The sequence below is a fragment of the Lactuca sativa genome, chromosome 9 (genome assembly GCF_002870075.4).
Source record: "Lactuca sativa cultivar Salinas chromosome 9, Lsat_Salinas_v11, whole genome shotgun sequence".
NCBI lineage: Eukaryota > Viridiplantae > Streptophyta > Magnoliopsida > Asterales > Asteraceae > Lactuca > Lactuca sativa.
In genome coordinates, this window is record NC_056631.2 from 12,752,091 (window position 1) to 12,779,890 (window position 27,800).

Below are 27,800 nucleotides of genomic sequence, written 5' to 3' on the forward strand. Positions count from 1 at the left end.
TTGATCTAGTCTATAATCAAATTTTGATGTCATACATAGAGATTAGGTCATACATCCTCATTTTGACCTAATATGGGTTCAAAACATATATTGGACATGTATGTCTAATGAGCACCAACCTTTGGGATGGTTTAAGTGCTAGATTCACTTCTGGAAAGGATGGAATTCAGATCTTAAGGATTAAGGGTATTTTGGTTAAGCCCTTGCATTATCAAGCTTGTGATTTGGGTTTTTGGACCTTTTTGGTAGTCCCAATGGATAAAGTTGGAAACTTTACCCTTCATAATCACATTTTGGTCTATATCTGAGCTTTGGAGCTCTTGAAGTCGATAAAGTAGCAAAATGTATTAAGCTGTTGGAACTCAGCTGAACACAACATGTTTGCAAGTCAACACAACGTGTTGGCTGAGGTTTTCCCGACTGTTTGGATGTTCGCGGAACACGGCGTGGCCAAGAGGAACATGGAGTGTTAGGTTAACATGGACCGTTGACCTTAACTGTGGTATTTTGGGCATTTTGGGATCTAAATGGAATTGGTCACTTGATGGATGTAGGTATTGTGTAGAGAGCTGAGATTCAGAGTCGGGACTCATTAGTTTTGTTTGCGAGGTGAGTTTTCCTCGTGTACTTACGGTTCGAAGGCCCTAAGGTCAACCCATTGGTTTGATAACCTAATATTCGTTGATATGTTGAGTATGGATTATATATGCATGCTAGTTTTGATATGCTAGTTTGGTAGATCTGTAGGACTACCTATGATATTGTCTGATTATTTATGTATGTTACTATCTGTTATATGTAGACATATTGAGTAAGTTACGTTAAGGTTGTACTGCTCCGTGCAGTAGCCAACAAACCCTGGAGCAATCCAGATATGAGCTGAGGGTCGGGGAGGGCATGCCAGACTCATACTGACGGCTCATGAGCATTCCAGATACGAGTTGAGTGTCGGGAAGGGCATGCTAGAATCGTACTGAGGGCATAGTGGTATTCAGTCCGAGGACTGATCTGGTCTGGGAGCAAGCCAGACATAAGTTGTGGGCTGAGGGCAAGCCAGACTTATGTTGTGGGATCAGGGGTAATCTAGTCTATTAGTTGTGGACCCATTACATGTTGTTATTATACATGTGTTATTTTTTGTGTTGGTGTTTTGGGGGTGCTCACTAAGCATTAGGCTTACAGTTTTGGGTTATGTTTCTGGTACCTCAAATGATCGTGGGAAAGAGAAGGCATGATCGTGCACCTCATCATGTTTTGTTCTATGCTTTTGGGAAAACTCTGATTTTAAACATGTTTTTAAAACTAATTTGTAAACAATGATGATTTATTGGTTGTTTTAAAAGTTTAAAATTTTCATGAATTTTATGGATGTTACACCAAGCGTCACAAAGCAACCAAGTATTCGGACATGGAGAACGTTGTTTATGAATGGTTTCTCCAACATCAAGAGCTAACGAATATAACATGAGAGTTAATAATAGAGAAGGGGGTTGAGACATTGAAGCTTTTGTATCCACAAGATTCTTCTAAGCATAATCTTTCATAGGGTTGGCTTGAAAATTTCAAGTTAAGGCATGGTATCAAATCGTATCGCTAATGAAAGATGTTTTTAATATGGATGAAACTGGTTTGCTTTACAGGTTACAAGCTGACCATTCACTTGCAACAAAACAACTTGAACGTAGGAAACAAGACAAGGAAAGACTTACAATTGTTACCTGTTGCAATGCGGATGGCTCGGAAAAAATTCCTCTATGGATCATTGGTAAGTATGCAAATCCACGTTGTTTTAAGAATGTCAACATGAATATCATAGATTGTGAATACTGTGCCAACAAAAGAGCATTGATGACTGAGCTGCTTTTCGAAGAATATGTTCGTTGGCTAGATGATCAAATGCATGGTCGAAAAATTCTCTTGGTAGTAGATAATTGTCCATCCCATTCAAAAAATATTCAAGGGTTGCAAAACATCGAGTTGTTTTTTCTACTGCCAAACATGATGTGACATCCGCATTTTTCACGGCCAAAAAAGACCGATTTTGTTTATGCTTGTTTAAAAATCAGAGTAACAATTTACATAAAGGTGTTGCTGAATTTGTTCCCAAAATAAAAATATGACAAAGATTTATCAAAGCATTTCCGTAGAAATGTATTTCATTAAAAAGACTCGGGATGTCATGTTCAATACAGATCAAAAGCATAAACAATACAATATAAGTCTTACTACATTATTTCATATCTACAGGCCTATATCCGTAATCCCTTATCCAAAACATCACATCTATGCTCGAGCGCCACTACTTGTAAAACATGAAACTGAGTGGGTCGGGCTTGGGAGCCTGGTGAGAACATAGGGATTTTCAACCCACAATAAATAAGTTTATTAATTTCATCAACCAACAATAACCTGATTACCCGTTCCCGTTATCCTCACATTACGTCCCTAAAACACCTATCATAAGGGACCTAGACTAAGGATCAACATCGGGATGGACACTACTGCCAAGGGGTTCCTCAGCAATAAATTTCCTAAAGGCAACCATGGGGGGAGGGGATGGAGTACACCGGTGAACACATCGTTCACAAACACCTACAGGTTGCGAGCCTGCTAGCGTTCCACTGGCCTGTCTAGAAGAGTCGGTGGTCGTCATCTATACTCCGCTAGATGACTGGAATCAACAACAACAACATCGAGGCCTCTCATCATTTTATCACACATCATCTATTACATCTACCCATGTTTTACCCCAACATTTTCGTAGATATAAAATACATATACAGTTTAAATCAACTAAAACATGTATAAAAACGTTGATCCAACATAGACAGCAAGTATTCAGATAATATGCACACATAACACGTAATTTATATAAAATATTTCATATCTATGTGTAAGATGAAAGTAACTATGCACTCACCTGAAAAGGTGGTGATTCCGAACTCAGACAGTGCTTCGCTTCTTAAAAATTATTTCCTTCGACGAAACCTAATATTATTACCACTAGAGTTTAGTTTATTACTCGCTGAGACTAATTAATAGTCTAGCTATTATTACTATTATATAAGCATTAAACAATACTTATATAACCCATAATAATAGCCCAAGTACTTATTATAACTTCCTAATAACGTTACTATAATTAAATAAAAGTTATATTAAAAATAGCATAGATGTAGCTCACTTATAGCGGGTTTTATAGAAAACCGGGCTTTGCTTGGAGCAGCGTTCCCGAGCCGAAAAACTCTTCTTCTCGGAGCCGTCGAGTACTCCGGGGCTTCCGCCTCGTGCTAGGGAGGTTCCCTAGGCTTTTCGGGGACTTTCGGGGCTAGAGAGAGGTTATAGAAAGAGAGTAAATAGAAGAAAGAATGGGAAAGGTGTGAAGAAAATGTGGGTGAGAGAGGTGGTATTTATAGGGTGAAATATGGCTGAAATTGGTGCCACATGTCACCATCTGGTGGCAAGCCTTGGGGAAAAAGCAATGACCAAGATTGTGTCACGTCACCCATTTTCGCACAGCACACTTCCAACTTCTAAAATCCGTAACTTTCTCATACGAGCTCCGTTTTCGACGTAATTTATATACACGTGTAGATAAAAACAAGATCTAAAACTTTCATTTTGACTCCGTCGGCTAGTTCTCGACCGATGTTAAATTTAACAGTAGGAGGAGATTATACTATTAAATGACCGCGTAAAATTTGTAACTATACGAACTCCGTTTTCGTCTCTCTTTTTATCATTGAGTTCCTATCAATGAGATCTTTAACTCTCATTTAGGTCGCGTTGGCCAAAAAGTGCTCGATCTTAAATTCGAGTTTCGAGCCGTGCACTGCTGTGCTAAATCTTAGAAAATTCTTAACTTCCTCATACGAAGTCAGATTTGGGCATTTTTTTTTGTATGTTCTCGGTTTAACGTATATTACAACTTTCATTTAGATATATAAGGCTAAAAATCGATCTATCATAAATTCACTATTTATGCTTCCTGGAGTCGTGCCGGTTTTGCCGTAAAACTTCGACGGGTCATAACTTATTCGTTATAACTCGGATTTCAGCGTTCTTTATATATCCGAAATCCTTGTTTCCACCACTAAAACTTTATGTAAAAATATCGGGTTTATATCACACTTTAATTTTGACGCTTATTTTTATCCTTTATTTATTATAAGTTTATAAATAAGTAATAAGCACATAAATACATATAATTCACATAGGATTCAAATATTTCATCTTTATTACTTCAAAAAGAGTTACAATAGTTGACATAGACTATTACATCATCTCATTAATGCTTAGCCCCAAAATACGGGCGTTACACATGACTTCAAAAATTCAACCATGTGATGTTGGGATAATTAGAGCCTTTAAAATGTACTACCATAAAAGGTTTTATCGTAAGATTTTGGAAGGTTACGAGTTGGACATTTCTTCCCTAGAAAAGATTAATATTTTAGATGTCATCAACTTGGCCACCTTGGCTTGGAGAAATGTGAAACAAGAGTCCATAGCAAATTGCTTTCGACACTGTAAAATTTGTTCGGCTAATCTAACCGGCTCAAATGATTTAAACGATGTAAATTCTGGAGAAGACATTCGTTAGCTTGAGAACTTGATTACGGGATTGCATTATCGACACAAAATGGGTGTGAATGAGTTGTTGGATTATCGAGGTGAAAATAATGAATGTTACAAGGTTCAAAGCATTAAAGAAATTATAGCAGATACCATTCAAAATTCGGTTGATGATGATTTAATACATTTGAACCGGTCACTCGGAAAGATTCACAACTTTTTGTTGCAATACGAGAATACAGTGTCTCAGCTCTTAACTGCAATTGGGAGATTTAAAGATGAACTTAATATAGATTTGAAGTTCACAGAAAAAAAAAACAAGTGACTATATATTCATTTTTTACTAGAAAATTCTAGAATTTTGGAATATTTTAATAATTATTAATTTATAGTTTCATTGGGAGCAATATATTTACATTGGGATTTCAAAAAAAAAAAATATTTTTTTATTTTATTGATTGGGGTCCAATTTTGTACTGGTTCCAACTTGGAACCAGATAAATTATTAATTTTATCGAGGTTATTAATTTATCGAGTATTAAATTATAGAGGTTCTACTGTAATGGTTAAAGATTTTTACCAGATTTTAAAGGATTGAATTGTTTAAAAAAATGGTAGATATTTTAGAAAAATATCACATGTCAAAGAAGTATGCTAGAAAAAAGACACATGACGTTTTTATGTTTCGTTTATTAGAAGAAACAGATGTGTCATTTAATGCAATAGTCCATTCTATCATGACAAATATTACCTAAATAAAACAATAGTTGACATTATCACATTCGACTAAAATAGGGTGGATAGTAAATACAAAATGTTATGTAAATATGTAATCATAACAAGAAAAAAATACGAGAATATATCCAAGGTTTGTGTTAATATGAAACAATATTACATTTTATGATCATCATCAGACAACATACCTTTGCTTTGTGAACTTCCCAATATCTTGTTTTCCAACTCTTGTTTGGTTTCATCAACTTCAACATTGTAGTCAAAGTTTTTTGCGGCAACAAGAAAGAAAAAGAAGTTCACGAAGCTCAAAATAGCATAAAAAACATAATAATAGTCTATATGTGATTCATTGAGGTTGTTTAGTATCCAACCTTCGTGTTCATTCCTCTTGGTTACATCAGACACAGTCGATAGTATAAAACTACTTAGAAAAAACCCGACACCTAGGCTAGTTGTATAATAAGCAGTCCCAAGACTTTTCATTCCTTCAGGCGCTTGATCGTAGAAAAACTCAAGTTTAGCGACTTCCAAGAAACAATCAGCAACACCCATCAACGCGAATTGAGGAAGGAGAATGAATATGCTTAAAGGCACGATTTGTCCTTTCTCAAATATACCATGATCTTTAGCAACACTTAGTCGTTGTCTTTCTACAAGACTAGCGACTATCATTGTAACGATATGGAGGATGATTCCAATTGTCATTCGTTGCAACAAAGTAATGCCTCGTGGGTTTTTTGTGTATTTGCGAACCCAAGGAACAAATAACCGATCATAAACTGCAATACTAATTAGCATGGAGATCGTAAGGAATACTGATAGACAAGCCGGTGGGATGTCAAAATGTGGTCCCATGGATCGAACCAACGTTGTGCCTTGTTTGATGAAAAAAGTGTGTATTTGGGCCACTAATGTGCTAGGGATAAATGTTGCAAACAAAATCGGGATCATTTTGACCATTTGTTTTGTCTGCTCGACTTGAGTCACTGGACACAACTTCCATTCCGAAGTTGGTTCATCGATCTTCACCGCAGCTTTGTCGAGGAACCGTAAAGAACTCGAATGCTCGACTCTATACTTCCCGGGACTAGAGTACTCATCCAAAGTTAACTCATGTAGCTCTTTAGGGTCAATAGGTAAAACTACATGTCTCTTTCTAAAAGTGGCAACCAGTACTTTGGCAATTTTAGTAAATGGGCTTTCTACTCTTGGTTTGTGCCTATAAGTTGGTGTACCAAATATAAAGGCTATTATGGCCACAAGGAGAGCCAATGTAGGGATACCATACCCTAAGGCCCAACCCACATCATCTTGAATGTACACTAGGAATGTATTTGAGAAAAGGGTGCCAAAAAAGATGCTAAACATCCACCAATTGAAAAAAGTGAGCTTATGAGCCTTCTCTGTGGGCTCAAAATCATCAAACTGGTCTGCACCCATTGTCGAGATGTTGGGCTTGGTTCCACCGGTCCCAATCGCAATAATGTAAAGTGCACAATAGAAAATAGCAACTTGGAATGAAGAGGCCCGTTTATCGCAATCTAGATAACTCACATGTTTGCCGCACGTTGGTGGTTTAAGAGTGGGTAGTGAAACCACAAGAGTCAATAAACACATGCCCTGTTTAAATAAGAAAAAGAGTGGTGTAATTAAGATAACCCATATCTAGGGGTGTTCAAAATCGGATATCCAAAAATTTAGATAGTGGATTTTTGATAGCCATGTCTCGGATATCCGAATTTTTGGATACGGATTCGGATATTAAATCGGATATCCAAAAATCAAGGTTTGCAAAAATGAAAGTTTATGCAATTTATGTTTTGTGTTTACTTGGCAAAAAAATTAACGTTACAGTTAACTTGGTAACTACACTAATAAACAAAAAACTAGAGAAGCATTGTATTTTATTTTCGTATCAATTCATCTCATTGTGCCTTTATGTTATGTGAGTGCTTTTATAAGTGACATATATTTTCTTATTGCAAATTGCTGATACATACGATGCTACTAGCCTGCTAATCTCTAGTGTATACTTTGCAAACAAACTAAAGTCACAAACAAATTCAAATATATATAATAGGGAAAGACAAACTACCCGTTTGATGACAACTACTTAATTCGTTATTAACTTTATAAATAAATTTAAATTAACACCACATTTAACTATGGAGATACTTATGGCGAAGATGAATATATATCATCAAAAAATCTCGATAGTTTTAGCATAAGAAAACATAAAACAAAATATTAGTGAAAATAAGTTACTAAATTCATTAGGAATGACACTTTCGATGGAATGTTAACAATAAAACTCAAGACTATATATTAGTACTTTCCACTTTTCTATATTAAAATAGTAAATATAATTAAAAAAAAATTGGGATATCGGATATTGGATATCCGAAATATCCAAAAAATTACAAAATCACTATCCGTATCCGAATCTAAAAACACAGGTATCCGGATTTCGGATATCTGAAAATTCAGATATCTGAAATTTCAGATGTTTTTGGATACGTAATTCAGATATTTTGGATCAGATTTAGATACGAATATTTTTGAACACCGCTACCCACACCCATGGTTCTCCTCGACCCGATTTACAATTTAGCAACAAGATCTAGGGTTTAGAACTAATTTACGCAAAAAGGTTAATGCTAACACACAACAAAGTTATAAAAATATACCAGAAAATAAATGACCGAAGCAATCATGAAAGTCCAATATCTTCCCAAGTATGTGTCAGCGATATATGCACCTAAAAGAGGAGTCATCCACACAGTTCCCACCCAATTTGTGACATTGTTCGATGATTTCACCGTGCCTTCATGCAATTCCCTTGTTAAGTATAACACCAAGTTTGTTGCTATTCCATAGTATGCCATTCTTTCACACACTTCATAGCCTGAAAAATCAAGTTCAAAGAACAAAAAAAAAAGTTATTGTTGTTGTATCTATTCGATTCAACAAATAGTATACCAATTTCTTTATTTATTAAGCTGATAAAACCATGACACAAGTATAATATATTTGATAACTAATGCTAATAATATCGACATAAAAAAATAGTAATTTTGCTAGCGTATCTCATATCGATACAACTCTGTCTTATATGTCTTTTCATACGCTGAGTATTTTTTTCTCCAAATGACCCTTTTGGAGATTAAAACAATGACTCCACATATATATTACAAATTAAAGATAGTAGAGGAAGCAGTAAAAGTATATACTATTATAATTTTTTTGTGACAATCACCTAGCATGTAGTAACAAGCTCTCCATCTCCCTGTTTTTGATCGAAGGATGGGTCTACCCGTAAGATCTGTAGTGCCATCTTGCGTGAAATTATGTTCAATGCCCTTCTCATATTCCATGAATCCCAACTCACACAATCACAAGAAAAAAGGAGAGAATATTTATGGAATCATAAAACCTAGTTTGTAACCCCATTAATAATAGTTCAAGTCATTTTCTCTTATCTGCCCTTCTCCATTTGTATATCACAAGGATACATTTTTGGTCACTTTCATTGATATCTTTTGATTGGAATTGACTAGTTTGTCCTTGAAAATTGATGCCTGCCTCTTAGTTTTGGATCATATTAGCATAAAGATCCACGAGGTAGACATGTTGCATACTGCCATGAGCTAAAAACTCAACTCGGTGACTTTTTATTTATTTACTCTTTGTATTTTTTATACTAGCATAAGGATCCACGAATTGGATTTGAAGTCATATTGTCAACATATTATTATTTACCGTCGTTCCCATCAAGAACTCGATCGAGAGAGTGACCCCATCCTAATTAATTTGAGTTTAAACGTTCCATAATCCACTTTTTTTCTTCAACAAGATAGACTCATTTTTACTATGGACTAAAATATTAATCTTATTGGGTCAACTAGCAAACATTTTTTCATCCTCTTTCTAAATTTTATACATAATAATGTGTTCCAAACTACATAACTGTATAATTATAATAACAATCTAAATTTTTTAATAATACGGTTTAGGAGTTTATGATATATGCATTTGGATTCGACTGTTTTCTGGTAAAGATGAAATATAACCCATATGGAATTGATTAATATACTCAATATGACTACAGAAGCAATATATTAAAATATTAATTTAACTTTGAAAATAATTTAGCAAATTACAAACATGTGAATGCACTTTAGATGATGTTCGACTCCTTTAACATGTTTTTTATACTTTACCCATTATCAATTAAACATAATTAGAATTGATACATTTTTATCTTAATAATTTGAAATATCACACCTGATTATTAGCATTAAATCTCATCTTAATTTGATCTGTAAGAATAAATTAAAATAAGACAAAATTACAAAATGGTCATTCTGGTATGTATTTTTTTCGAAGTTTAGTCTAAACCTTGATTTTTTTGGAACAAGGACTTCATATTGTCTCTTCAAACCATCATAATATGTTTATTTAAGAAGCCATATGACTAGGACAAATCAATGCCAAGTCAACTAACATGTGGTGCCTACGTGGACATATTATTGGCCACATCATATACGAAGTAACCTATAAACCGGTAAAAAAAACACCTCATTCCCTTCGATAACAAGTCATTTCATTGTTTATACCTTTAGAATGCACAAAAGTTATAGTTAGTTTTGGGAACTTTTAAACCCAAAGGGAAAAAGGTTGTTGGGTTTTATTGACATTAACCATTTTCTTACAATAGACGGGACCATTTCATTTAATTATCCATTTCGTTATATCATGCGCCAGCCAAGTAAAACAATTTATATATTACATCATTTTTTACCAGAATAAAATGTCAAATAATAAATACAAAACATTAGGTAATCATCATAGAGAAAAACACACACACACACACACATATATATATATATATATATATATATATATATATATATATATATATATATATATATATATATATATATATATATATATATTCAAAGTTGTGTGCCAAGAGGAAACAATATTACAATCTATGATCATCATCCGGCAACATAACTTTGTTCCGTGAACTTTCCAATATCTTGTTCCAACTCTTGTTCGGATCGATCAACTTCGACATTATAGTCAAAGTTTTTCGCGATAACAAGGAAGCCCATAAAGTTCACAAAGCTCAAAATCGCATAAAATGCATAATAATAGTCTAGGTGTGATTGATTGAGGTTGTTTAGGATCCAACCTTTGTGTCCATTCATCTTGGTGACATTAGCTACGGTCGATAAGATGAAACTACTAAGAAAATACCCAACACCAAGACTAGTTGTAAAATAAGCTGTTCCAAGACTTTTCATTCCTTCAGGCGCTTGATCATAGAAAAACTCAAGTTTAGCAACTTCTAAGAAACAATCTGCGACACCCATTAATGCAAATTGAGGAAGGAGAATAAATATGCTTAGAGGCACAATTTGGCCTTTCTCGGTTATGCCATGATCTTTAGCGACACTTAGTCGTCGTCTTTCTACAAGACTAGCAATGATCATGGTAATGATATGTAAGGTTATTCCAATTATCATCCGTTGCAGTAAAGTGATGCCTCGTGGATTTTGTGTAAATTTTCGAACCCAAGGAACAAACAAACGATCATAAATCGCAATACTAATCAACATAGAAATTGTAAGGAAGACTGCTAAACAAGCTGGCGGGATTTCAAAATGTGGTCCCATTGATCGAACCAAGGTCGTGCCTTGTTTGATGAATAAAGTATGTGTTTGAGCAAACAATGTGCTAGGAATAAACGTTGCAAACAAAATTGGGAGCATTTTGACCATTTGTTTTGTCTGCTCAACTTGACTCACCGGGCATAACTTCCATTCTGAATCCGGTTCTTCTATCTTCACTGCAGCTTTGTCGAGGAACCGTAATGAACTTGAATGGTCAAGTCTATATTTCCCGGGACTAGAGTACTTGTCCAAAGTCAACTCATGGAGCTCTTTAGGGTCAACAGGTACAACTACATTCCTTTTTCTAAAACTGGCAACTAGTACTTTTGCCATCTTAGTAAATGGGCTTTCAACTTTTGGTTTATGCCTATAAGTTGGCGTCCCAAATATAAAGGCTATTATTGCCACAAGTAGAGCCAAAGTAGGGATACCGTACCCTAAGGCCCAACCCACCGTATCTTGTATGTACACCAAGAATGTATTTGAGAAAAGAGTGCCAAAAAAGATGCTAAACATCCACCAATTAAAGAAAGTGAGTTTGTGGGCTTTTTCTTTGGGATCAAAATCATCAAATTGGTCTGCACCCATAGTCGATATGTTAGGCTTAGTTCCACCTGTCCCGATTGCAATAATGTAAAGTGCACAATAAAAGATTCCAACTTGGAACGAAGATGCTCTTTTATCGCAATTCAGATAGCTCACATCTTTGCCACATGTTGGCGGTTTTAGCGATGGTAGTGAAACCACAAGAGTCAACAAACACATACCCTGTTTAGTAACAAGATCTATGGGTTTGAGTTCGGACGTAAAATATGAAAAATGTTAACATGCAAATAGAATCAATATATTTACCAGAAAATAAATGACCGAGGCAATCATGAAAGTCCAATATCTTCCCAAGTATGTGTCGGCTATATATGCACCCAAAAGAGGAGTTATCCACACAGTTCCAATCCAATTTGTGACATTGTTTGATGATTTCACTGTGCCTTCGTGCAATTCCCTTGTTAAGTACAAGACCAAATTTGTTGCTATTCCATAGTATGCCATTCTTTCACACACTTCATACCCTAAAAATTAAGTAAGTTAAAAATAAACCAAAATCAATCCTCTTGTTGTATGTATCATATTAAACTTGACAAATAATTAATTCAGATTATTTAATAATCAAACATATATAAAACCATATAGATGGACTATAAAATATATATATATATATATATATATATATATATATATATATATATATATATATATATATATATATATATATATATATATATATGATAACCAGGATCATTGTAAAAATAATAATAATTCAAGCTAGTAAAAGAAAATAACAGTCACCTAGCATGTAGTAACACGCTCTCCATCTCCCAGTATTTGATCGTGAGACGGGTCTACCCTTAAGGTCTATAGTTCCATCTTGGGTGAAATTATGTTCAAGGCCCTTTTCATATTCCATGAATCTCAAAACACGAACACTAGAAAGAAAGAGATACTATTTATTGCTAATATGTATCGGGCTACTTATAAGTGTTTGGATTCTTGGAACAATACACTATAAAAAAAATCCTAGTTTGTAACTACATTTAATAATATTCCAAGTTCTTTTCTCTTATCTACCCTTCCGTTTGTATATCACAAGAATAAATTTTTGGTCATTTTCACTGGTATCTTTTGGCTGGAATTTTCTAATTTGTCCTTTAAAAATTTATGTCTGACTCTTGTTTTGGATCATTTTCGCATAAAGATCCGCGAGGTAGACATGTTGCATACTGCCATGGGTTAAAAAACTCCAATTCCGGCAACTTTTGATTCTTTTTTTGTTACTAACTAATATGAAAGTCGAGGTGGCAAAATAAGACTGTCGGGGTGGTTTCATAAAAGGTCAAAATCAGATATTTCTTGAACAAGAGGTTTGTCTAATTAATCTGCTAGTAGATGATGAATTAAAATGTTATTTTAATACGTCATAAAACTGTATTATTGCAACAGCAAGCTAATTTTGTTTAATAAAGCCATTTCGTAGCTTATATCTCGTTGAAGATAAAATATAACTAATAACTAACCATGTGAGTAATGTATCAAAATAAATTGGTGTCAAAACATTTAATTTTAAGAATTGAGCGAACTAACTAATCAAACGATGCTTTTTTGTCCATTTTGAATTAATTTATAAAAATACCAAAATTATTACAAAATTTATATATATTAAAATATTAATATTAATTTAATATTGAAAATAAGAGGTAATCATAAAAACTACATGATTACATAGATTAAAGTAAATGAGTCGAACTTTTTAGATCTACCAAAAGGACTGTTGGAACTTTGTTTGAGAAACAAAACTTGTGACATCTTTTAAAGGCTTTATTCATGTTATATATCAAAAGGTTCAAATTATTGGATAGAGCTTCATGGGTCAATTGAATGGTGTTGGGATAGTATTTCTAAATTACATATCATTTAAAAGGTTTATGGTAGTTTTTTTTTTTTAAGATTTTCGGGTTGATCACTACACATAAAAATCTGAAACATTCATCTTCGTTTTTCTCATCTATGTTTAAGGAGACATTGTATATATTCAAGATTATATTTTCAATAGATTGTTGTATCCTCAAGACATATATATATATATATATATATATATATATATATATATATATATATATATATATATATATATATATATATATCCTGGAAATTTTTGTCTTAGGACATTATTTGCAGGTCTCAATCTACAAAATTTCGAGGTTGTATTTGTGTTTTAAACATCAACACACAAGTATGTTTTGGAACTTCAAGTTTTGATTACTTTTGTCATAACAAGGACTACCATGTCTGAAAAATTACATTTTGTGACCTAAAAAGTTCCAAAATTTATCACTTTTTAACGTTACATATGGCTCGTACATTTCAGACTTCATTTGTATGATCTTGACAATATATTGTTGGCAAGTATATACAAAAACAATGTGTCCAGAATTTGAAAACTAATATATTTGTACATTGGAATTTTAGAGTTGAAGATGCTTCGTTTTTTATTGAAATTCAATAAAAAAAATTATCAACATCAAAGTATATTCCAATACAATGACATAAGTATATGTATACCATCTAGTTGAAAAACAGATTCTAGTGAACATTCGGGATTTAGAGAGAATTTTTTGAAAATGTTTGGTGCGAATGAAAGCATATGCCAAATTTTATGTGTTCGAAATTCTGAAATGACTAAATTTTGCATTTGATGGCTTACCGTAAATACAAAAAAGTACTAAGTTTATGTTAATTCTCAATAATCATGTGATATTTTGTACCAAATGGCTTCTAGACCAGCAGTATCAAGTGTTGTCTTCTCTCTTTGAGATTGAAGGTTCAAGTCCTGTCGTTGACATATATAGAATTAAAGAGTAGTTTAGGTAGATTAGATTTGTCGTTAAAATAATGATATTTTATTTTTCTAATCACCCCTTAAAATAATTTAACAAATAATAGACATTTTAAAATTAGGTAATTTTCGGTTGTTAAACAAATTTCAGCCATTTCTTTTCTAGTTTAGCCATCACAATAAACTCAGCTGAAATTGCTAAATTATATAGTAACTAGGTTTGGACCGTCCGCGCGATTCTGCGGAAACCTAGTATTTTAAAAACGCAATTCAACATGGATAAGATTTTTCGGAGAAATTTCTATGCATTGCAGTGGAAAACTTCTTTTCAAAGTGAATCATAAAAAAATATAAAATAAGGTTTAAAAGCAAACAATTATGTATGGATAAGACATACAAAATAAAATTTAAAAATATATTTTAAACGTATTAACTAACACTTAAATAAAAAAATAATATTAGTAAAAATGAAAACTATAAAAACAATTATGTAAGGAACCAAAAACGTAACTTAAAATTACCAATAATTTATGTTTAATATTACGAAGGATAAAATGTGTTTAATCAAAATTATTTTAGGGTAGAAAATGTAAATATAAGAATCTTTTATTACCAGAGGCAAATTTGTTATTTTTAGGAAAATGCTTATTTTATAACTTATATTATATTCTATAAGAGTTGTAATTCGATATGGACGTAGTTGCTTTTGATCTGACATTAATAAAAGCAAATTAAGTGAGTACAACCGTTGGTTAAGAAAAAGAAAGACGAAAGAATTTAGAAGCAAAAGGAAATCGAATGGCTACGAATGGAAAGTTGAAATGAATAGTAAAACTCCTCACATACCAATTTTGGTAATTAATATATATATAATTTGAAATTGAAATGATCGTAGTCTCATGTTAATTTGGCCTGTAAAAGTAAATACAAAAATACAATCAAATTCAAATGGTTAGTCAGCTAATAAGGTAGAATACGTATTTCAGATATTTAATAAAAATAATGGGAGAAATATTTATTTCTCTAGTCAAGTGTCCTTTTCCAGTTTGATACGTCTGTTAATTTTAATATTATGTTTCGATTTAGACCTATTGACTATTGAGAGTAACTTTAACAATATTTATCAACGTGGTATTGTGACAGATATTTGGCAATGTCTAAATGAATACGATTGCATGGCCTACATGGCTACTCTTCATATTTTGTTTATATTCAAGAATAACGACAATTAATTGTAGAATAAAGATTCTACTCCATCTACCTCAAAAAATATAAACGGGTCGCATCTTTGATTAACATTTTCATCTATTGATCATATATTAGCCAAATCCCATGAGTCGTACTTGTGGTTTCTAAAAAGTGACACATTAAGAATAAGGTTGACAACCGTTGATCCTTATGATTTCCAAATCAAACATAGCTAGTGTTTGTTTATTAGTTTTAACGATCTTGATATCAATCAATCGTTTTGAATACTTGCTTTTTCTGATCAAGTTAATTCCTTATAAATGTACATATATGTATACAAATTGAAGTTTCCAAATCCTAATATCTATGTTAATTTCTTGATTGTTGTTTTGTTTATTTGAATTGTTAAAGAGTAAAATCATAAAGATTAAGGAATGCCGTTATTTTGGATGAAAATTAATGATAAATAAATACCAATTTATGAACTTCTCTGGCATCCCACAAGGATAGGATTAGATAATTGGTTAAAGCAACTCCTAAATAAGTACATTTTTATAATAAATTAAAAAAACTTGTATACATTTTAATGAATTCATTATATTTTAATAGGATATATTAGTATTACAAAAATGATTTGATCTAAGGGTAATTTGATCATTTAAAAAACTAACAAAACAAAAGTAAAAGATTTAACGGCCGAATCCAATAACCATTTCTGAAAGGGAGCTGTCCGTACACAACAATTTTTCTCCATACACAACAATTGGTGCTTTAAAATGTTGTATTGTACAATGAATTGTTGTGTATGGGAACTAAAAAACGCTTTCTATGCCAGGAAAAAAACACCTATAATAATATCATACAAGCTATGATAGGCTTTTAAGTTAAAACAAATTAGAAAATAGTTGTTATCTAAAATCAAAGTAACCAATTATATAAAGTAAATCTGGATTGATATACGATATCATTGTCAGATCCAGTGGCCGAAGGGGGCGTTTGGTTCTGGGAATTCCATTTCCTGCCAACCAAACACACATGTGACATATTACAATTTCTTTACATTCCTTCCAAAAACATTTTGCAAACAAAAAAAAAAAAAAAGCAAATATTAGAAGTTTAAACAAAAAATGCCATACCCATTTGCTGAAACTAGAATTCTTCTTGTGTTCCAACCTGGGATAAGGATTCCATGATTCCAATCTTTTATGGATTCGTTGGTTCCTGTAAAAACAAAGAGAACATAACAGGGGAACAATTATGCCTCCAATGGTAAGGTAAGCACAATCAGCAGAGCTAGGTTGAGTTAATTTAATAAAAAAGATTTTAACCATGCAAATTAACTAACACATACCAACTATAGCAAACGTGAGTTAAATGCTACAACTTATAACTGAAGAAAAACTTATAATGCAAGTACAACTACCAAAAATAAATTCTACTATAACATAATTCATAATACTATTACTACCAAGATTCAAGCAATCCAAACCAGTTTTTAAGTTTGTTGCATAACCATTATTGGAGCACCATCACATCCGCTTTTCAATCAAATCTCCGATCTCCACCCTGCGTTAGAGTAACCAGGCTGCCCGTTATAGGCGGCACCGGCACCCCCCATATAGCCACCACCACCAGCCACTTGTTGATCTCCTGGCCCTGATCGGCCACCAGCTGCTCCATAACCACCGGTGTTTGAATTATAGCCATCATTACTACCATAACCACCATACCCATAACCTTGACTCCCATAACTAGAACCCCCACTTGGAGGTTGACCCACAGCTCCACCACCACCACCACCACCACCATTCCAAAGAACATTAGCCCCATACCCTGCATTCGCACCATACCCTGCACCACCATAACCAGGAGTCTGACCACTCCATGGGTTTTTTAATGGACTAGGACTACCACCTATGTAACCGGAGTTTGCAGCACTCGGGTTCCCATATGCTCCGGCAGGACCACCATAACCACCAACACCATAACCTCCATACCCGCCATAACCACCATAACTCGGTTGACCATATCCAGAATACGGAGGATAGCCGCCACCAGAGTTTTGCGCCTGCATGAACCTATTACCATCCATTTGATTGTCAAATGAACCACCATTGTTCCCTTGATAGCCGCCCCCACGGCCGCCACCACCAGGATTCGCGTCTTTGGGGAGAGCTCGTTTTACCTCCACAAGCTTATTGTTAAGTTCATGGAAGGTCTTCTGGAGGACTCTATCAACAGCATCTTCTGTGTCAAATGAGATGAAACCAAATCCACGAGGTCTGTTGGTAGTTTGGTCAAACATGATTACTACATCGGTTACATCACCATAACTTTCAAAATACTGGCGGAATTGTTCTTCTGTTAAGGTGGAAGGCAATCCACCAACAAATATCTTTTTGGTTCTGGAAGTTCCTCCTCCTCCAGAGCTTCTGCTGACATTACTTCCAGGCCTAGATGCTTGTTGTTCTTCTCTTGATAAAGCCCTCTTAGCTTCCACCTGCAAACCCAAAGTGGAGTTCTATATCAACATCAAATCATACACATATAGACCATAATCTTCAAAAGGAAATAAAAAATGATGGGTTGTTCTGTTTCCTTTAATGTATAAACTTCTGAAATCCAATAAAGATTTTAACATAAAACATAGAAACTCCATTAAGAGATAACAACCATTAAAAGGAAACCAAGTTAAAACATCCAAATAACATGATTCTAAATTCTGACGATCAATGGGAGTGCTAAGATATCAGATTCAGACACACCCACCCACGAACGCAATTCAATTAGAAAACTTGGAGATGGGAGTAACAGAATTCAACTGAATTGAGATACTTAATACGGCTCTCAAGTTTTACCATCAATGGTATTGAAAAAACTATTACCCATTCCAGAAATATAGCTTTGACTTTAATTACTGATACGAATAGCATTGCTATTGCTTAGGTTCAAAACCGTTTAGAAACGATAATAAGCTAAGTTATTATCAGGTGGCTGGTTTCTCAAAGTACAAGTAAACTTCTCATTTCGGAAACAAATTGATTTGATTGACAGTCATGAAAACAAACTTCACAAGTAAAATGTTAAAAATCAGTACAAATTACTATTCGGAAAGCTGAAACAATCTCCAACCTAATTGAAGAATGAAGAGCGATGAAAAATCATAAATTTCTTACATTGCGGCCATCGATGGTGTGCCTATCTTGAAGAACAGAATCAAGAACAGATGGATCTGAGAACACAACGAAGCCAAACCCACGCGGACGTCCGGTGATCTTATCGCGCATGATTACGGTCTGCGAGACATCGCCGTATTTGCCGAAGTAATCACTTAACCTTTCCTCCGTGGTGTCCCATGCTATTCCTCCTAAGAACAGCTTCCCTTCGTCTGAATCCATTGATTTTCTTGGTTTTCTCACACACAAACACGCAGCTCAGTTTGAGTGAGTGAGTGAGTGTGTGTAATTTCTGAATCTAGGGTTTGCACGGACTTGATCACTTGAAGTGTCCGTTTGGGAATTTGGGATCGAATCGCAGTAGAAGCATACGTCATGATTCCCACTAGTACGACGCCGCTTCACTGTTCATGGAATATGCGAGCGTATCAATATGATTTAAATTTAGGACAATATATTTTTTAATCGTTTAAATCTTATAAACGGTTCAAATGATCGACATAAATAAATTTTGTTATATTCGAATAATATTTTTTTTCTATACACAGCAATTTATATATTATAAAATTATATAATACAACATTTTAAATAAAGTATTTTGATCATTTAACTTTGACAACTTTCTTCGTTCGATCCACTTAATTAAGAGAAAAATAATATAACTACTTTTAACCGATTATAATAGGTTACTATGACCCGCATAAAAATATTATTCCTGAATGGCCTTCTAGAGTAATATAATGATTGATAGTCTTTAAATAGTAAAAATAATTAAAATATAATAGGTTTATGTTTATTTAATACCTTTATATATTTTTGTAATTTAACTATTAATATTTTATAAACAAATTGTAAAAATGATCTCTATGATATACATCATATCATATTATATCATATCATATCATATCATACTATATTATAAAGTAAACATTTTTTCTTTCACCACATTCATTTGAAACTCTCATGTATTTTTTTATCACATTCATTTGAAACTCCCATGACTTTTCAATTTCTTTCTAATAATGATTATAAGTTGGTTAATAAGATTAAATAAATATCAAACCTAAAATGTAATCATATATAAACTAAATTTCAATATTAAAAGAATATTTTTACTTCTACTTATAAAATTAAGTTTTTTAACTTTTTACATATTATACTTAATTTATTAGTTTTAATATATTGTCGAATGTAAGCCATTATCATTTTAAAGCTACAACTTTTGAACAATTTGTATAAAATATTTAAATTATAAATTTTGTAAATAGTTAAATATAACATTACATGACCAACTTAAATATAAATTTTACTTTAACTTAAACAACACAAATAATATTTTGTAAAATGTTAAAAGTGATAAATTGTAGTGTCTTTCTAATAATGATTATAATTTGGTTAATAAGGTTAAATAAATATCAAACCTAAAGTATAATCATAAATAAACTAAATTTCTATATTAAAATAATATATTTACTTCTACTTGTAAAGTTATGTCTTTAACTTTTAACATATTATATTTAATTTATTAGATTTAATGTGTTGTTGTATGTAAACCATTATCATTTTAAAGATACAATTTTAGAACAATTTGTATAAAATACTTAAATTATTAATTTAAATATAACATTACAGGGTCAACCTAAATATAAATTTTAGTTTAACTTAAACAACCCAAAGAATATTTTGTAAATAGTTAAAAGTGATAAATTGTGGTATCTTTCTAATAATGATTATAAATTGGTTAATAAGGTTAAATAAATATCAAACCTAAAGTGTAATCATAAATAAACTAAATTTTAATTTTAAAATAATATATTTACTTCTACTTATAAAGTTATGTCTTTAACTTTTAATATATTATACTTAATTTATTAGATTTAATATGTTGTTATATGTAAATCATTATCAGTTTAAAGCTACAACTTTTGAACAGTTTGGACAAAATACTTAAATTGTTAACTTAAATATAACATTACAATGTCAACTTAAATATAAATTTCAGTTTTACTTAAAAAACAAAAGAATATTTTGTAAATAGTTAAAATTGATAAATGGTAGTGATAAATGAAAAAAATAATTCTAATATCAATTTAACTAAAATATTTCTAAAGATATTTATATAACCGATAAAAATTTTCTAATAAGTAACTTAAAATAACTTACAAAAACAATAGTTAAAATTAACTCTATATAAATGATTATATTGTTACTTTTAAAATAAAAAATAATGTTTGATTTTTCTAAATAATTATAATGATAGAAATTAAAACATTAAGCAAACAAATTTTAAAAAATTAATTAACCATAACAACAACTATAAATAACCCTAAACTATATATTATATTTAATTTTATTCATGTGTAATTCGCGGGTAAAAGACATTCAAACTATTGAGATTATCAAGTTATAATAGATGTATATATTATCATATAATTCAAAATAATCGATATATTTTATCAATTTAGTATATGAATTATTATATCTAATTTAACAACAATGTTATTGTTATGTTTTAAAAAAACATATATTTGTAAAAACTTCAACTATATAGGTGTTTTTGCGCATTACAATGTTAACTGAAATATAAATTTTAGTTCCACTTAAAAAACCAACGAATATTTTGTAAATAGTTAAAAGTGATAAATTGTAGTGATAAATGCAAAAACTAAATTGTAATATCAGTTTAACAAAAATATTTCCTAAAGATATTTTTATAATCGTTAAAAGTTTTCAAATGAGTAGCTTTATAAATGATTATATTGTTACCTTTAAAATCAAAAAATAATGTTTGATATTTTAAATAATTATAATGATAGAAATTAAAACATTAAGAAAATAAATTTAAAAAAAAATTAATTAACAATAACAACTGTAAATAACATTAAACCATATATTATATATTAATTTAGTATATGAATTATAATATCAAATTTAACAACAACGTTATTGTTATATTAAAAAAAACATATTTGTAAAGACTTAAACTTTATAGGTGTTTCTGCGCAACGTGCGGGCATTCACCTAGTTTATTATATTGGTGGTCATTTTGAGCATGTTTGCTTGTGATTTTGCTTCTTTAAAAATTTGAAAAGACTAAAACGTCTTTCTAATACATTTTATTATGTTTTATACTTAATTTAAAGTTTTATTAATTAAGAACATTGAGGGCCCACCTCTCTATCCCTCTGTCTAAAAATAAAAAACACCCACAATTGGTTTGTAACCCATCTCCAAAAAACGAACTATGTGTCTTCTTCACCATTATCTTTTTAACATTATTGGATCATCCAGCTTCAAACATAAAATTAGTTCCAAAAACCTCATATCAAAACCTTGATCTCTCATTCTGACACCATTTCTTGATCAAATCCAAGAAGTTATTGCAGGAGATGATATGTATGTGAGTATGTGTCTATGGCAGAAGATTGAGTTCAGTTACAGAGGAAAAACGTGAATGGGTTTATGATGAACATCATGAAAAACGAAAACCCCTTTGAGTTCGTGAAATCCCAGATATGTTCTTGAACATACATCAAGTCCAAAAATAATTTCTTGTTCATGGTTCTTTTGTTCTTCAATCTTTTGGATTTGGTATCGAGAAAAAAAGCTATTTCAATAACAAACCTAAATCTGATCTTCATCATGTCATTAAAATTCAAGTCGGATCTTCATCTTGTTCGTCAAAACCAAAGTCAAATCCCCAACTTAATTTATGATGATTTAAAGTTTTGAACATCAAAACCCACAAAACAAAACCTTAAAAGGGATATTCATACACAAGAACACTCCACAATCAATTTATAGATTCTTCAAACACATGAACTTTTTTTTGGGGTTTCTTGGGTTTATAAGTTCTTGTGTTCTTGAGCACACACACACACACATTGAACACAATTTTTGTAACACTTGTTCCAGGTAAATAGTTCATTTATGTTTATGGCAAATTAATGAATTAAAATATGGATTTTTGTGGTGACGATGATGTTGTGAAGGATGCACTAAGATGTGGTCTTGGCCAAAGGAAACATGTCACATCTGTGTGCACCACGGCATGGCAAGATATTGGCTACAACGTGGCGGCCGCCAACATGCAAAACCCTAATTTTTCGGGTTTTGTGCCTTATTTAAGGGATATGATGGCTAGGGTTTTCACACCCTCAGTCTCCATCACATCCCTTTCGACCTAGAGAAAACCCAAGCCTCTATTGTTGATATTGTGAGATTTTGTGATGGGTTTTTGGTCCTTTGAAGAGGAAGAAGGTGTCTTTGGTGCATTGTTCTAGCAAGAAAATCTCATCCTTATCGTCTTGCGTTGTTTTGGACTCTTGTAAGTCCTCACGCTTCTACCTTTTGTGTTCAAGCATGTTAGATCTAGGTTCTTATCCACTTTCCTCCATGTTTGGGGTGGTTTAAATGTATGCATTCCATAAAGTTAGCAACTTTATGTGTCCTTCGGGTTCCTTTATGATCACTTGTACCAAATCTGGAGAGTTATTGAGCTATAGATTCCATACATAAGATCTTAACCTCCTTTTCCCCTAACTTGAGCTCAAGAAATGCATTGGACATGTATGTCTATAAAACAATGATTTTTATGATGTTTTGGGTGTAAGAAACCCCTATGAAAAGTATGAGTGTAATGCTTGAAGGATTATGAGTTTAATGCGTTAAGTTGTCCAGAGCAGGTTCAACGATGTGGCGACGGACAGCCTTCATGATTGTCTTGTCGTGTAGTTGCCACGACGTGGTCTATGTGTTGTAACACTCACATTCAGGTATGTTATCTTTAGTCCTTGGATCATTGTTTATTTTTCAAAAGAGGTCCTTCGTACGTTGGGCGTACATATATGTACGCTTAGCGTACATGGGTGGAGGGATCGCGGACATGAACCACGTACGCGGGGCGTACGAAAGAGGTACGCGAGGCATACGTGGCCAAAAGCAAAACATAATTTTCAGGGAATGAGCCCTATTTAAGCTCATTTATGACCTTTAGACATTCTCCATTATCAACCTCCACACCTATAAATGTTCCTAAAACCCTAGTTTGTTTTGGAGTGTGATATTTGAGCTTGAAGGTGACCTTGTGGCCCTTTTTGGTGTGTTTGCAAGAAGAAGAACTTGGTGTGCAAGCCTTGGACGTGGTTGAGCTTCAAGATCCTGCATCTACATCATCTTAGGAGGGTTTTAGAGGTAAAAAGATCCTACCTTGTTAGTCCTTTGATACTTAGAGTTAGGATTTGTTCATAAGCTCATTTTTGGTCCATGAATTCTCTTTTGTGAGTTTGAGTAACTCCAGAAGCTTGTAATGCTAGATCTTAGTCCATTTGGTGTGTTAAAGGCATAAAAATGCTATCTTGAAGGTTGTTATGGCACCATGCATACGTATAGGTCTTTAAAGTAAGTCTTAATGAAAAAATGGGATGTTGGGCTCCCATAAGGCATGCAAAGGCATAAAGTTGCCAACTTTATGCCCTACGATTCCTTAAATGACCAAGATCTGGAAGTTGACGAAGTGACTGCATGGATTAAGCACTTAATGGATAAATATGCTTAACAACTTAATGTGTTGGGCGTACAAAGATGTACGATGCGCATATTGCCTAAAGGCCGAGTACGCTAAGCGTACTGATGATCACGTTGCGCTTCCGCCCAGTGGGCTGTTGGACAAGTACAGGTTGCGAGCCTGCTAGCGTTCCACTGGACTGCCTAGAATAGTCTGTGGTCGTCGTCCATACTCCACTAGATGATTGGATCATCGTTAACACCGAGGCATCTCATCATTTTATTTCATCACACATCAACTATTTCATTCCCAACTTCTAAAATTCATACATTTCGCATACGAGCTTCTTTTCGATGTTCTTTATATCCACGCGTAGGTAGAGACCTACTCTACAACTTTCGTTTAGACTCGGTCGGGTAATTTTGATTTATTTTTAAAGTTATATTTTTAATAGGTCGGGACAGGAAAAGTGCGCTAAAAATTCATAACTTCTTCATCCGACGTCCATTTTCATCTGTCTTTTTACTGTTGAGCTACTATTAATGAGATCTTCGATTCTCGTTTAGGTCGTGTCAACTAAAAATCGGTCGATCTACTATTCGAACTCCGGGCTGCATACTGCTAGGCCGAAACTTGGAAAAATCATAACTTCCTCATACGAAGTCAGATTTGGGCGTTCTTTTTATGAACACTCTGGATTTAATGTATGATATGACTTTCGTTTATATCGATAAGGCTAAAAATTATTATATCGTAAACTCATTTTTTACGTCACACAGTGTCGTGCCAGTTTTGTTGCGAAACTTCGACAGACCATAACTTCTTCGTTATAACCCGGATTTCAGTGTTCATTATATGTCCGGAATCCTTGTCACGACCACTATAATTTTCTTCATAGATATCGAGTTTATCTAACATTTTATTTTTGACGCTTATTTTCATTCTTAATTTATTATATCTTTATAAACAGGTATATAAGAACATAAAATCACATAATTCACATAATATTCAAGTAATTCCTCTCTATTACTTCAAAATGAGTTACAATGGTTGACATTGACTATTACATCATTATATAAATGCGTATCCCAGAAACACGGGCGTTACATGGACTTAGGGTTTTGGCCCATGTATTAAGTATGTGACCTAATTCTAATTAGGGTAATTTGTGTATATTCGGTGTGAGATTGTCAAATCGGTAGTTGAGAGTCAGTATTTACCAGCAGACCGAGGTGAGAATTCTCACTGTATCAATGGGATGAAGGCACCAATGTCGACTCATTACTTGACATGCGGAATGATAGTTGTCTATGTGTTTGTTTGACTGAAAGACCTCGGGGGTAGCCTGTGGCATTTGTAAGGAAGACCATGAAGGTAACCCATGGCATGGAAGACCATGGGGGTAGCCCATGGCACATGGATATCAAACCATAGGGTATCCCATGACATTCCAAGGAAAAGACCATAGGGGTAGCCCATGGCAATCATATGTATGTTGTGTGGTATTTTGCGATTGTATGTTATGTGGTATTTGGGAAACTCACTAAGCTTTTGATTACAGTTTGTATTGTGGTTTTAGGTACTTCTGGTACTAAAGGGAAGGACTCGGCATGATGGCGCATCATTCACTCCCCATTGTTTTTCGCACTTACTAATATTGTTACTCTGGTAATTAAACATGTTTATTTTGTAATGGATCTTGGAAAAAATTTATGACTATAATATCCTATTTGAAAAGGAAATAAATTTATCCGGTTTTTTTGTTGTTATAAGTTGGTATCGGAGCCTTGGTTTGAGGGATTTGAGCACACCCTCAGGTGTGTTAGAATTCAAACCGAGGAAATGATAATATTATTCAAAAGAAAAAGAATCATTTTTTTAAAAAAAGTTTTTCTTAAGTAAAAGGGAGAGTGCAATGCGTGCGATCGGCTGAGCTCAAGTAATCGTTTCCCAAAAGTTAATCATGCTTATGTATTGCAACTGGTTTGTTGATATGTGAAGTGCATGCTAGAGTAGGGCTAAGGATACTATAACGCCTGTGTTTCTGGGCTTGTCACTAATATTGATGTAATAGTCTAAGTTAACCTTTGTAACCCGTTTTGAAATAATAGAAGTGTATTATTTGAGTATTATGTGTTTTGTGCTTAACTGTGTGACTTAATTAAATTAAGAGTAAAAATAAGTGTCAAAATAAAATGTTAGATAAAGTTGATATCTATGTATAATGTTGTAGTAGTTGGAACGAGGTTTCCGAAATTAAGAATGTCGAAATCCGAGTTATAACGAAGAAGTTATGATCTGTCGAAGTTTCGCGACGGAACCGACAACGCTGAATGACGTAAAAAGTGAAATTTACGTTAGAGAGATATTTAGCCCTAGTGATCTAAACGAATGTCATAGAGTTCATTAAACCGAGAGTGTGCATAAAGAGAACGCCCAAATCTGACTTTGTATGAGGAAGTTATGATTTTCTAAAGTTTTGACTTAGCAGTATGCAGCCCGAATACTCGATTTGAGACCGAATGGTTTTTAGCCAAAACAATCAAAACGAGAATCGAAGATCTCGTTAATAGTAGTAAAACGATAAAAAGATAGGCGAAAACGGACGTCAGATGAAGAAGTTATGAATTTATAACAGAACTTTCCTGTCCCGGCATACTAAAAATAAATAATAAAAATAAATTCAAAATTAGCCGACGGAGTCTAAACGAAAGTTGTAGAGCGTAGTCTCACCTACGCGTGGATATAAAGAACGTCGAAAACGGAGTTCGTATAAAGAAGATATGAATTTCAGAAGTTTTTAAATGATTAATATTTATTTATTTAATATTTAATTCGGATAATATCCGAAGGAGTCATTGGTCTGATCCGAACTACGCCCAGCGTACCCCGATACATGCACCACCTCGGACTCGAGTGTTCCGATGATGCATGCAGTGACATTTCCGGAGGCATACGCCCCGTGTAGAGCGTTACGCCCAGCGTAATGCGAGGCCTCAGCCTCCTATAAAAGGGCATGCGAGGGCAGCCTTATTCTTTTGCCAAATTCTTCCTTTCTCTTTAGTTTTTGCCTCGGTTTGCGTGCCATTTATACCCCGAAGCCCGGATATTATCCCCAATCCCCGAAGCAAGTCCCGAAGCCATGAAGATCCCGAGAAGTGCAATTCCCAAGCCGAAGCTCTGCCCGCGAGGAGCCCGGTTTTTGTGAAGATCTTCCAGATCTACCGAAGAATACTACTTCTACAAGTCCTAGTGTTTTCCGATCATCTTCTGATCAAGTGAGTGTGTAGTCATTTTCTTCTAACACATAACTATGAAGTATTTTATACGAAATACGTATTATGTGTATATTTTGTTGTTATATGTGTGAATGTATATTCACTTTCTTCTATCTCATAGGTATGATTTATTCTCTATGAAATACGTGTTATGTGTGTGTGCGCCTCATCTGTTATGTGGAATATGTATAGAATGAGAATGCTATACAGGTTTTAAACTATGTATATAAATATATATTTTTATCTACTAATATGTTGGGTAGAACATGGGTA

At 33.2% G+C, this 27,800-nt stretch overlaps 2 protein-coding genes and 2 pseudogenes across 3 annotated transcripts; 1 reads left to right on the top strand and 3 right to left on the bottom strand.

Annotated features, from left to right (window-relative positions):
* Positions 1-1,408: 1,408 nt before the first annotated feature.
* On the top strand, positions 1,409-4,900 carry LOC111881300 (CENP-B homolog protein 2-like; annotated as a pseudogene).
* A 585-nt stretch (positions 4,901-5,485) lies between these two features.
* LOC111881301 (protein NRT1/ PTR FAMILY 5.2-like) lies at positions 5,486-8,687 on the bottom strand (annotated as a pseudogene).
* A 1,623-nt stretch (positions 8,688-10,310) lies between these two features.
* On the bottom strand, positions 10,311-12,456 carry LOC111881295 (protein NRT1/ PTR FAMILY 5.2). Its single transcript, XM_023877712.2, has 3 exons — positions 12,336-12,456; positions 11,841-12,058; positions 10,311-11,756 (listed from the first exon to the last, which is right to left on the bottom strand). The coding sequence occupies exons 1-3, from the start codon at positions 12,451-12,453 to the stop codon at positions 10,311-10,313; spliced, it is 1,782 nt and encodes a 593-aa protein (XP_023733480.1). The 5' UTR covers positions 12,454-12,456.
* Positions 12,457-16,248: 3,792 nt separating this feature from the next.
* Positions 16,249-19,106, bottom strand: LOC111881206 (heterogeneous nuclear ribonucleoprotein 1). 2 transcript variants are annotated; one of them, XR_002846732.2, is made up of 4 exons: positions 18,744-19,106; positions 17,081-18,067; positions 16,704-16,788; positions 16,249-16,585 (listed from the first exon to the last, which is right to left on the bottom strand). XR_002846732.2 is itself a non-coding variant. In XM_023877611.2 (2 exons), exons 1-2 carry the CDS (start codon positions 18,963-18,965, stop codon positions 17,114-17,116), a joined length of 1,176 nt encoding a protein of 391 aa, XP_023733379.1. In that variant the 5' UTR covers positions 18,966-19,104; the 3' UTR covers positions 16,904-17,113. The 2 variants fall into 2 exon arrangements, 1 of the variants encoding a protein (XP_023733379.1); XM_023877611.2 differs by lacking the exons at positions 16,249-16,585; positions 16,704-16,788 and having other exon boundaries at positions 16,904-18,067; positions 18,744-19,104.
* Positions 19,107-27,800: the final 8,694 nt, after the last annotated feature.